The sequence below is a fragment of the Cibotium barometz genome, chromosome 65 (genome assembly GCF_041138505.1).
Source record: "Cibotium barometz isolate CiBa-2024 chromosome 65, ASM4113850v1, whole genome shotgun sequence".
In the NCBI taxonomy this organism is placed as follows: Eukaryota; Viridiplantae; Streptophyta; class Polypodiopsida; order Cyatheales; family Cibotiaceae; genus Cibotium; species Cibotium barometz.
In genome coordinates this window covers 20,675,250-20,687,996 of record NC_141110.1, presented here as the reverse complement: position 1 = coordinate 20,687,996, position 12,747 = coordinate 20,675,250, and the positions used below count along the sequence as shown (strand labels likewise).

The 12,747-nt window shown below is 45.4% G+C and overlaps 1 protein-coding gene across 1 annotated transcript in view; it reads right to left on the bottom strand.

Annotated features, from left to right (window-relative positions):
* The window catches only part of LOC147603035 (phosphoglycolate phosphatase), a 75,938-nt gene extending 63,541 nt beyond the window's left edge, over positions 1-12,397 (bottom strand). Inside the window, exons 1-2 of the mRNA XM_086797025.1 lie at positions 12,243-12,397; positions 11,475-12,023 (exon numbers count right to left, since the gene is read on the bottom strand). Coding sequence (XP_086653151.1) covers positions 11,475-11,989 — 515 coding nt within the window. The 5' untranslated portion in view covers positions 11,990-12,023; positions 12,243-12,397. The remainder of the gene's footprint in view (positions 1-11,474; positions 12,024-12,242) is intronic.
* Positions 12,398-12,747: the final 350 nt, after the last annotated feature.

Below are 12,747 nucleotides of genomic sequence, written 5' to 3'. Positions count from 1 at the left end.
ACTTAGCACCTAGAGCTTCATACTTGACACTCATTGTCATGCCTGTGCTAAAACCCTCAACCTGTTTGTCCACCGAAGTCAGGACGAAACGGGCACGCCTAGCGGCCTGTTCTGTGACCACATCCTCCGTGCTGCCACTGTCAAACAAGACAACTCTTTGGCCACCTATGTAGCCAGAGGACTTGAGCAATTCGTTGCGCTCATACTCTTGGTCATGGGCGCCCTTCTGCTTATCTTTGAGTTCCCGGCTAATAATTGCTCCAACTGAAGCACTAGGGTTTGAAGAACTAGGGGCAACCACTGGGGTCTGTGTGGTAGTTGGGCTCACCACGGAAGCTGTGGAGACAGCGGCGGCAGGCTTTGGAGGCTTCTTAGGACACTCCCGAGACATATGTCCTTTTGTATGACAAAAGAAACACCTACCCTCCTTCTTGTACTGAAAAAGCTCCTCAGCACTCAACTTGCCACCGGTCTTGCCTGCCTCCGCTTTCTAGTCTGGAGTAAGCTTAGACGCATCGTTCGAGTTCTTGGAGCCAGAGGCTCCCGTGCTCTGTCCTAGGAAAGACCCCATCTAGTTCTGGCCTTTTCCCCCGGAGGCGGTAGCCTTGGGAGTAGCCGGCTGGAAAGTCTTGGGCTTGCCACCATTACGCTTCATGTCTGCACTCTGCGCAAGCGAGAGTGCGTCTTCGAAGGTGGCTGGCCTAAACATACGCACCTCCCACTGGATTTGCGTGTCAGGGCCAAACAAAAACTGCCCTTTCTTGTCTAAATCAAATAAGCCTAATTGCAAACATAAAGTCGAAATTCTATTGGCAAACTGAAGGATTGGTTGCGCATTCTGACGCGCTCCCCTGAACTCTTCTTCGAGTCGCTCAAGGTAGTGGGGCAGTAGAAACCGCTGCTTAAGGTCGCGGACAAACTCGTCCCACACATAAGCTGCCATACCTAATGTGGTGTGGGCAGCATGAGCCCACTGAGTCCACCAAGGAATGGCCTCACCTTCCAAGTACCAACTAGCTAAGATCACTCTGTCAGTATCTGTCTTTCTAACTGCGGCAAAGTAAGCTTCAAACTGATGCAACCATGAATAGAGAGAGAGTTGTGGGGTCGAGTTTACCATTATACTTTTACTGAAGTTCATTTTCTTGGGAAAATGACTCGAGGGCGCCGTCAGTGTCAATCTGGCGTCCAAAGCTGCTAGGTAACGCTCGAGTTCCACGCGTCGCATCGTCTTCACGTTGTCAGATCTCCAATGCACGCATCTGCAACTCAAGCAAAGAGCTCGATTGTGGTCGTGACCCCACGAGAGAGTCCCTATGTCGAGGATCTGGAATCTAGGATACGGACGGCACTGGAGAACGAGTACGCTCTTCCAGAGCCAAAATCTGCGTCTTCTGCTCTTCCAACTTGGTTGTCTGGTTTGCGATTGCTCGCATCATCTGCTGGAACATATCTGTAACACTCAAGCCTGGTGTCCTAGCTGGGTTGCCTCAAATTTCAGCAAAACTCAATCACCTTCTTTGACTTGCATGTCCCTTCTATGCTTGTCCGCAGCCATTTTATGCTTATCTTGTGACCTTGCAATGGCTGTCCGTACCTGAGCAAAGGCTACATCCAAGTCACGAACATACTCATCAGCTGCAAAAATCTCATCCTTTGTACGAAGGATGGGTGGCAAGACCACTCTGCCATAAATAATCTCAAACGGGGCCTTTCCTGTGGAGGCATGGATCGTATTGTTGTAGGCAAACTCAACAAGTGGAAGATACTTCTCCCATGCAGTCTTTTGATCTGCCACATAACACTTCAACAAATCCAACATGGCTAAATTTGCAGCTTCACTTTGGCCATCCGTTTGGGGATGATAAGCTGATGAAAACTCAAGTTTAGTGCCCATGTTATCAAATAAAGCCCTCCAGAAGAGGCTCGTAGTCCTCGGATCTCTATCCCCAACAATGGATTTAGGCATACCATGATGTTTGAAAATATTAGCAAGAAAAAGCTTTACCATATGATCAACTTTAATGGTTTTCTTGACGGGCAAGAAATGAGCTTGCTTGCTAAACCTGTCCACAATGGTCCAAATAGCATCATTCCCATGCTGGGATCTAGGCAAGTCCATAATAAAATCCATAGTAATACTTTCCCAAGGTTGCGAGGAAATAGGCAATGGTGGCTGAAGCAAACCTGGAGGTTTTTGCCTGTCAAATTTCACCTTTTGGCAAGTAATACATGCACGTACATATGCCTCAATGTCTTTACGCATGCTTGGCCGAAAGAAATATCTCTCAATCATGCGTGTAGTGGGCATGATACCTCTATGACCAGCATAAGGTGGAGCGTGACATTCCTCCATAACCTTTGGACGCAAATTCTTCACCACACATAGGCAGTTATCCTTCATAAGATAACCCTCGTTGATAACATAAGAGGCATGTGAGTGACCAACCATCAAATCAGTCCATATATGGCAAAAATCAGCATCCAAATGATACAAATCTCGCATAGCAGAAAAGTCCCCGTGGGAGGCCACTGAAACTGCAGCCACATAAGGCCTCCTAGATAATGCATCTGCCACCACATTTTTCTTTCCCGGAGTATGCACAATCTGAAAATGAAACATGGAAAGAAAGTTTGCCATTCTCATCTGCTTCTCCGAAAGCTTTGTTTGAGATAGAAAGTATCTCAAGCTTTGATGATCTGTCTTGACTACAAATTCAGCCTGTTTCCATATCTTTAAGGCATGAATTACAGCCAAGAGCTCTCTCTCATAGATATCCATATGAAGCTCAGCATCATGCAAACGACAGCTCTCATATGCAACTGCATGCCCTTCTTGATTTAGGACAGCCCCTATACAATCGCCACAAGCATCACATTCCACTACGAATGACCTCTGCAAGTCGGGAACAATCAATACGGGTCCACATATGATAGCATGCTTGAGCTGCAAGAAGGCATCCTGTTCTTTCGGAGTCCATTTGAAAGTGGTTTTCTTCTTTGTGAGATCATGTAGAGGGGTGGCTATCATAGCAAAATGCCTTATGAAACACCTATAATATGAACATAATCCCAGAAAACTACGTACTTGATGTACGTTTTGCAATTCTGGCCAATTCCGAATGGTTTCTATCTTTGCAGGATCTATTGTTACTCCATCCTTGGATACAATGTGACCCAAATAATGTATCTCTGAAAGAAAGAACTCACTTTTCTTGGCATTAATGAAAAGTTTATGCTTCCGCAACTCTTCGAACACTGTGACCAAATGAGTTCTATGTTCCTGCTCATTCTTGGAGAAAACCAAGATGTCATCAAAGAATACACCTGTGAATTTGCGATGGGGTCGGAATATCCTATCCATCATACGATTAAATGTGGCAGGAGCATTGGTGAGACCAAAAGGCATCACCAAAAATTCATATAATCCAAAAGCTGTCCTGAATGCAGTTTTGTGGACATCTTGTGGCACCACTCGTATTTGGTGATAACCACTCTTCAAATCAAGACGGCTGAAACAAGCCGAGCCGTCAAGCTTATCCAAAATGTCATCAATACGCGGGATTGGGAATCTATTCTTGATGGTAAGCTTAATTTAAAGCTCTATAGTCCACACACATGTGAAATAAACCGTCTTTCTTTTGAACAAGAAGCACGGGAGAGCAATAAGGTGAGGAACTTGGCTGAACCAAATCTTTCTCTAAAAGCTCATTTACCTGCTTCATAATCTCTTCTTGTTGTGCGGCACTCACACGGTATGCGGGTTTGTTGGGTGGAGAACTGCCTGGCACAAGATCTATGCGATGATCCTCGGGCCTTTGGGGAGGTAATTCACCTGGCAATGCATCAGCAAAACAATTGTTGAATGCATGAAGAAAATTCAGCCTATCGTAAGTCATAGCATCCACATTTTGATGACTTGGTACAATGCTATCACGAACAAAAACCAAGTACGCAGAAAGACTCTTTTTCATTGCTTTATTAATCTGGATGTGAGATACAAGTGGGATGGAATCCCCTTCCTTGCCGGCATCAATGAAATGCATGCGGCCTCTATGCATAAAAGAAATCATGTTTGTCTTGTACTCTTTGCGGGGCTCAAGCCTATGATGCCATGGCTTGCCCAGCAATACATCACATCCACATCCTGGATATGTATGCGCAACTTCCCTATTAGTGGGGTAACCTGCACCTCTTTACCAACAAAGGCAGCTTCTGCTTCAATCTGAGGTCCCATGTTCTCAACCTCAATACCCAAGGCAGCTGCCATTTGAATAGAGATGAAGTTATCGGTTGCACAATCATCAAACATGAATAAGGCGGGCTGATCCTTGATTTGACCCCATGCTTTGCATACCATCCGCTCTTTTGCATCATGTTTTGTGTTTTCCTACACATCGGCAACTGCATGCACATTAGCCTTGGTTGGCTTGTCCTCATGCTTTGGTTTGCGGTCAGGGCATTGTCGAAACATGTGCTCTTTGCTGCCACAAGAAAAACATTTCCCCTCCTTGGCATATTGCTCCCTTTGCTCGGGGGTCAAGCCAAATTTGTTCTTCTTTGGGCCATGATCTTTAGATGAGGTATTTTCAACTTTTCCTCCCTTCTGGATCTCCCGGAAGCTCTTTTTAGGTGGCTGTCCACCTTTTTTGCAGATTTGGGACAGCCTTATCTTTGCCCTTTGAACCACCTTGATCTTGCTTAATTTTGAGCACCAAGTGCTCCGTAGCAAGAGCAGAGGCTATAAGCTATTGCAAAGTGTGTTTCGGGTGCAATTCAATGCCCGAACGATAAGCTGGTTGCAATCCAGAGTGAAACTTCCTCTTTCTTTCATCCTCAGTGATTTGCATAAAAGGAGTTACCTCAAGCAACACTTTCCAAAACTTATTGACATACTGTTGCACACTTTCATTATCTCTTTGCTCAAGTCTATCCCACTTTTGGATGAGAGTTTGCTCCGCATTAGGTGGCAAGAACTGAGCATAAAATCTGTCCTTAAACTCTTTCCAGGTGCAAATGGGGTCTTTGGTGATCTTTTCAGTGATCCGCTAATGTGCAGCGGTCCCCTTCAAAAACATGCTAGCATGGCGTACTTTAGATTTCTCAGTGAAGTCCTCATCGCTAAAAGCAATGTCAAACTGTGCCACAAATGCTAACACTTTGGAAGCATCATGCTCTCCATGAAAAACATCAAACTTAACGGACTTGTCACCTGCTTTAAATTCCTTGAGCTTTCTGGTATGAGGCTCATGGTCCTCTCTTTTTCTTTTCCCCTTATCCAACAGGGTAGTCCTATCTGCATGGGCTCCATGGGCCATCATGGCAGTTTCATAAAGCACGGTGGCATGTGCTCCACGAACCTGAGAATCAGATGCATGTGACCTTCCTACATAAGGCAATGTCTCTCCATGAGACAACTCTAGTGGCAGACCTGTCACCCCCTCCATGGGATACATGTCTTGAATGAATGTGACCATCATGCCCTCTATGAGCACTAGCATACATATACCTGTCAGCCTTTGTGCCTTGTGGAGAAGATGCATGACGAGAGGTGACTGTCACCTCTTCCCTTTGCATAAAAGACCTCAACCTTTGAGATGCGCGATCTACATGCTTCAAGCAAGGTGGATTTCTGAATTTCAGCTCTCCATCTTCCCCCTCTTTGATGTCACCTTTGCGGAGGAGGTAGGAAAGTGCCAACTCCCTTGGCTTCTTGCCCACTTCTCATGCCATGGACTCAAAAGTCATGTCTACCATTGTATCGGCTTTCCTTGCTTCAATGGCACTTTGCACATGGGGATCTTCATGCAAAAATTTCAGCTCTTGCTCTTGTGCCTGCAAAAGCTTTCTCATATGCTCCAATTCAGCCCTCATTGCATTACGCTCTTCTTCTTGCATAACTGTCTTTCCTCGAGACAGTGATCCCCTTGAATCACTATCATTCACCCTCTCAAGGGGCTTCTGCCTTCCCTGTAAAGCATCAGAACTTCCCTGTAAAGCATCAGAACCACGCGAGGCACTAGATAGGCCCCTCGAATTAGGCACTTCCAAAGGGTTGCCTTGGCTGTCCATTGTGTTAAGTGTGCTAGAAGCGGCGTGTCCAATACACACGTTCGTTTCCCCACTAAGAAGAGGAAAATAACCATGCTCTGATACCAATGAAACCGATCCCGTCAAGTGGAAATAGACTCCGTTGGACACCCACACGCGTAATAGCACAACTTAAATATCACAATTTGAATGGACAACTTAAAAACAACTGAAAACTGAAAACTGAAATGAAATGAAATGTTGATAAATGGACACCACCACTGGGACCGGAACAGGCCGGCCCCCCCCTTGAATATATGATATATTATTGGGAGTATTTAAAAAATACAATGCTCCATGGGTTCAATGAACCAGATGATGTCCATGTACAACTGGGATGAATACAGTTACCAAACAAGAGACTCGAAGTAGACGTTCGAAGGAGAGCGATCCACTTGAGAAGTTTAGTCTCTACGGTCCTGTGCCTTCACTCGAATCCGTAGAGAACGCCCCACTGATGTTCCAGGACCACGCACAAACAGGCGCTCCCGTACTAACGCCTGGCTCTCCCGATCTCGGTACCCATGGACCGTGGTTCTCCAGAAGCTTGGACTACCCGGCACCGAACGGGTGTTAGTAGCAGAGAGTATCCCTTGATTTACATCAAAGTCCTTTGCTTAAATCTCAATCCACTTACTTGTAGCTCGCTAGTGGAAGACAAATACCAGAGGCGCCTAAGTGCAGCTGCTAGAGAAGGACACCAAGGCGCAGCAACTTGCTGGGAAGAGAGAAGAGTACGCAACCGCCTGGAGATCTAAGCGCAGCCGTCAGCAAGTGGAGAGGTGTCCGGCGCAGCCGCCTGTGTCTGGGCGCAGCCGCCTGCAGAGTGGAGAGGAATATGGGCGCAGCCGCCTGTGTCTGGGCGCAGCTGCCTGCAGAGTGGAGAGGTATATGGGCGCAGCCGCCTGTGTCTGGGCGCAGCTGCCTGCAGAGTGGAGAGGTTTATGGGCACAGCCGCCTGCTGGCCAGAGAGGAGCGAAGTTTGTACGCAGCCGCCAAAGCAAGGGGAATAGCCGGAAGGAACGGTCGCCTGCACAGTCGAATGCCCAAGCTGATGAAGTGATCGCCCATATGTAGGTGTTGGAGAGGGCACACGTCCAACAGCTGGCCGGCCCCCCCCTAGCTTGCATGGAGGCGGCCAGTTCCAAGGTGGGGGGTGGGTAGGTGGCCATGCACCCACCCCCACACACGAGAGGTTTCCTTTACCCTCCATGACCCAAACATGGGTGCCCACCCTACCAAGGACACCAAGTAATATTTGGGGAGGGTGTCCACTCATTAATGAGTGTGAACCTGCAACCTTATAAAAACAAAGGTTAAAAAGAATGCTATAAAATAAACAAGTGCAATACACTTACCACCTGTTCACACGCAACAAAACTCGTCAGAAGACAGAGCAAACTTCACGACTCACTGGCAGGCGTCCCCGCTCAATAAGTGGCACGTCAAACAGGCAAAAACAAAAATACAAGTCATGCGAAAATAGTTCCAAACATGCAAAACATGAATGCATGTGCAAACAATATCATGGACGTATCTCCCGTTTTCATGAAACAAGTACTAAACATTTCTGTCGGGCACAATGATGGCACGGCAGAAAACATAAATCCCGGTCTTCCTATGGAGTGACAGTCCCATAGGTAAGACACAGATCCAGGCACGAGCCTCCCTATGGAGTGACAGTCCCATAGGTAAACACAGATCCAAGCACGAGCCTCCCTATGGAGTGACAGTCCCATAGGCAAGACACGGCACAAATACTGGTCCTTCCATGGCGTGACAATCCCATGGATAGAGCACAGTCCAGGTCATACACTGGTGGCACCAGTCTGGCTCCCGTCCATACGACACCATCCTGCTAACACACGGGTGGCACTAGTCTGGCTCCCGTCCATGTTATGCAAAAATACTGGCCCCTTCACATGAGACACCGGCCTGGCCTCAAGTGAACGAGACACAAATCTGAAGATGGACCAAATGGTCGGCCAATTGGTGACACTCCCCCCCCTCTCTCTCTCTCTCTCTCTCTCTCCATGCTAACCCCATGCTCAATATCCTTGATGGCCCCCTCCCCCTACCGGGGGGTTAGCTCCATATAGATTGTATGATGATGATGGTCCCACTTTGTATCATATGGCTCGGATTTGACATTCCCAGCTCAAAGCTCTAGTCTTTGTTTTCTTTTGTACCGTGATGAGATTACATAGACACTACTGCATCACTTTTGGTCTCATAGACCCACTGGGTCTTTTGAAGACGTTAAATATAACTTTCTTTCTCTCTCAAACAATATATGAGTCTTAACCGCTAGAATCAACCTACATCCCTAATTGCAATGCCCCCTCACCCCCAAATTAGGTCAACTAACCCAAGTTTAGCATCAAGCACATAACTAAAGCCCGAAAGCAAAGCTTTGAAAAGCTTAAGCTACTTGTAGCCACAGCTCTTGTGCTGAAAGTGGTAGACCCAAAAGAGAATTTTGTGGTCAAATCTGCTCCAAGTAATAATGTTGTAGGAGCTGTCCTTTAAACTTTTACAAAAAGGAAGACCACTACTTTTGAAAGCAAGAAGTTGGATCTCTTCAAGCTGAATTATTCAGCATACAAGAAGGAGCTTTATGCTCCAATTCATGCATTGAAGAGGTGGCATCATTATTTATATGGTGCCAAATTTCAAATCCTGACTCATCATTGAAAGTATCAAATGGATTTGTAATCAGCCAAACATTCATGGCAGAAAGGCTTGTTAGGCTAAGATGTTGGAAGAGTTCAATTACTAATTGAGGTATTAAAAAGGGAAGTGCATGTGGTAGCCGATTCCCTTGCCCAAATGGCAATGGTAAATTAGTTTTACCATTGAGTTTACTCAATTTCATAAAGCGTTTCTAGATTCCATCAAGGGAAGATGTGAGCACAATACCCTCTACTTTGAGGTTTGGAAAGCAATTAAAATGAAGAGATGCATCAAAGATGGATGTCAATCCTAATGAAGTTGCATAGAAAAGAAACGCGAATAGGGGAGGAAATAAAGTTGCATCAAGGATGGATGCAGGAAGCACCACATAAAGGTGCTAAGGAAGGACTCAAACGGAAGAAATATACCATTGAGAATGGGTATCTGCTCTATAAAGGAAGAATATGCAATGTACATACCAGGGGATCACATGACCTCAGGTACCAACTCCTTTATGAGTGTCAAGATAGTTCTAGTGTTGGACTTACACTCTTCTAAAGATAAAATTTTTCTAGCTAGGTATAAACAACAGCGTCCAAGATTATGTTTTAGAGTGCCAGAAATGTAAGTGACAAAGGCAAAACGCCTTAAGGTAGGCCGCCTACTAAATCCATTGGAGATCCAACCTGGCAAATGGAAGAGCATTTCCATGGGTTTTATTACAAGACTACCCAAAATGCAATGTGGGTGGTAGTTGATCAATTGACGAAAATGGCTCATTTTATTCCAACCAAAAAAGGATGTGAAGACTCCGAAATTAGCTCGTCTATTTGTGGAGAGGGAAAGGAAGTATTGAATGTCCTATATATTGATGGGAAACCCCTGGAGAAGGGTGCGTAACTCGGAGTCTAGACGGCTTAACCAACATTTGAGATGACCAATCTTAAGATAAGAGGCTTAGAGAATGCTCAGAGGCTTTATTTGAATAGTATTTTATGAAAGGCCCAAAAGGGGGACAAGCCATAGAGTAAGTTATGGCCACAAGGTAAGTGTTGGGCAAGGGGGTGTGAGGCCTACATGTGAAGGAAGCCACGATTGACGGAAATACCAATTGGGGCTTCAAGAGAGAGTCGTGCTACTGAGAAGGGGCCATACTGTGGTTGGGTGGAGAGAGAAGCTAGCTCGCTCTCTCATGTATTTACCCTGGTTTTATGCTAAGTCACAATTAACCTACTAATTGATGTAATTAGATTTTCCAGAGTTCATATCTGCTAGAGATGATAGCTTTTGTTTCAATTCCACCATTACACACCACAAGGCTGATCATGTATTGTTTGTCCTTGGAGGGCTAAATCTGAAGCAATACTCTCTATCCCAAAACTCTTTTTGGAGTAACTTCTCAATTTCTTGCAAATGAGTAACGAAAGCGAAACAATCAACTTAAACAACCTAATTGCATTTTAGATGGACACAAGCAGACGCTCAACCAACTAACTCAGAAACCACACAACATATGAAGCACTTGCTTGAGATGGGTACAGCATATGGTTTGGTTATGTTCAATAGAATACCATGCTAGTGGGCTCTATCGTATGGAGGTGGTGGGCGTAGTGATGTTGACTACATTATTGGGTCCCTCACATTGACTCCTAGCATACCCCATTTTTAAATCTTCCTGCCTATGGTCAGAGCTGACTATGCTACCTCTTTCATCCACAAAACCTCTAGCAACCCTCCATCTACACCTCCCAAGATTCCCACATGCCTTCACTATCACTATTTCCATGAGTAAAACATGACCTAAAACATCAACCTAAGTACCCTACTAACTTGAAAACTCGTAGAGCTAGAGTGGATTATACCAAAGTACTAAATCCACATTGGATGATTACCACAATGATAGGTTAGACATCTCAACCTGCCCATGGGGCCAACCAAGTGCCCATGATATCATCAAGATTACATCATTGCTTACATCATGAATCTCTCACCCTTTTCATCTTCATACATTCACCAATCTCTCTAAACCTCCTTCGAGCACAATACAAATGCATACATGCTTGGGAGAACCCTTGCATTCCCTTAATCACCCGATTTGAGGAGAACAATTGCCTCCTGTCACTCACACAACGTTGATACAGGCCCAAAATTTCAGCATACTAGGCCCACAAGCACAAAAATCTCCCCTTCTTACAATCCATACTGCAGCCTAGCAAAGCTTCCCATGTGCTTTCAAATCTGTAACACCAACAGGGTTGCAATCTTGAGACTAGGGATCCATGCAAATTTTACCACACCACATCTAGAGTTGTAAGAACAACTCATTGAAATGACATGAGAATCATAATCAGACCAATTACTTTCTCACACGACTTATAAGAAAAGGACGTCTTTTCATCCCGTGCAGAGTAACTGCCACTCCCAGCCCAAAGAATGCTAAAGCCAAAGAGAAGGCCCTGACGTTAGAACATTTCTGAGGTGTAGCATTCTAAACACCTTACATAACAATGCAAAAGGAACCAGCAGAGTTAAAATTCTTAGATTATCTGCAGTTGCTATGTGAACACGTCCAGTTACTCTGCCAAAAATGTAAGCCAGCCCATTTGGTGATGCATAAGAATCTCAAAGTACACGTGGGTTAAGAACATCAATGATCATAATCAAGATGTTCAATGACATAGCACAATGAAGATATAAAGGTGTGGGCTTACTTTTCAAGTCCTGTCCCAGTAGGGCCCTCGGAAGGCAAGGAAGGGGCTGGAGTTGCTGGAGTTATGATCCCTGCGATGTATGCGAGTGCAATGCTTGAGACTAAAAGAAGATTGTCGAGAGCAGGCTTCCATTCCACGATGGCTGCACTCCCCAATTCACCAAAAGAGTTGCTGCATTTGCAGGAGACCCCCTTTCCAAATTCCTGTGAGAAACCAGATTTTGCTGTGAAATGATGCAAAATGGCAAAACCGTATTGTGTAGCACGGCTACTGCTTTGGAAAGCAGAGCTGCAATGCGCATAAGGCCCTCTGCATGATATGCTTAGGTGATCTGTAGCAAAACATTTGCCCAATGTATGCTGCCCACCGACAGTGAAAACTGACACATCCCACCCCAGATTGATGCTTGTGAAATGGCTCCATAGAGGCTTGCTTGGTGAAGGAAGTCTTCTTTGCACATCCACAAGGGACCCGGATTCTGGCCTGTAGGATCCTCGAAGGGTATAAAGGGCCATTCGAGTACCCCTCTTCAAGCCAGGTACATTAGATCTGCAAGAGCACCAGAATTCGCAAAGATGGCAAACAAGATGCTCTCTCTCTCTCTCTCTCTCTCTCTCTCTCTCTCTCTCTCTCACACACACCTGGGGTCCTCATCTTCGTGAAGATCAACACTTCTCTCTCTAACCTGTGGTTCTCATCGACTCTCTCTGTAAAAAGATTAACTATGCTTGAATACGAAACATGCAAGAATGGACATAAACTGCTCACCTCAGAGGGGAAGGCTCTCGTTGCAGGCGAGCGCTCTTTCGCACCAAAACATCAACCTATAGACACCGAGTTGCATGAGTCCAAAGAGCAAGAGAGTAATGTTTTATCGAGGCAGAACACTGACAACCCTTTTCCGCGTTTTTGAGTCTTTGGCCATTAGCATTTTGTCCGGACTCCATAGGAACCACTCTACACGTTATCTTATCACTTAAAGTAGGCTCAACTTGGGGGGAGGATTCAAAGTAGGAGATTCTTCTTGTGCATGTTTTAGATGAACGCTCTCTAAGTTTTGATTGGGTGAAGATTGAGTAGAGTGGAGCCCCTCGCCATGGTTGTATGCACCATAGAGGACATGTCTAACATCCTTTACACATCCTACGTCCCTTATGTGCCCTTCGATGTTCACCCAAGCTAATCGCAAGCTCCATGTGCCAGTTGACATATAAGTCTACCTTGGATTAGGCTTATTAAATAGATAAATAAAGACAATCTTGTAAAACCGCAT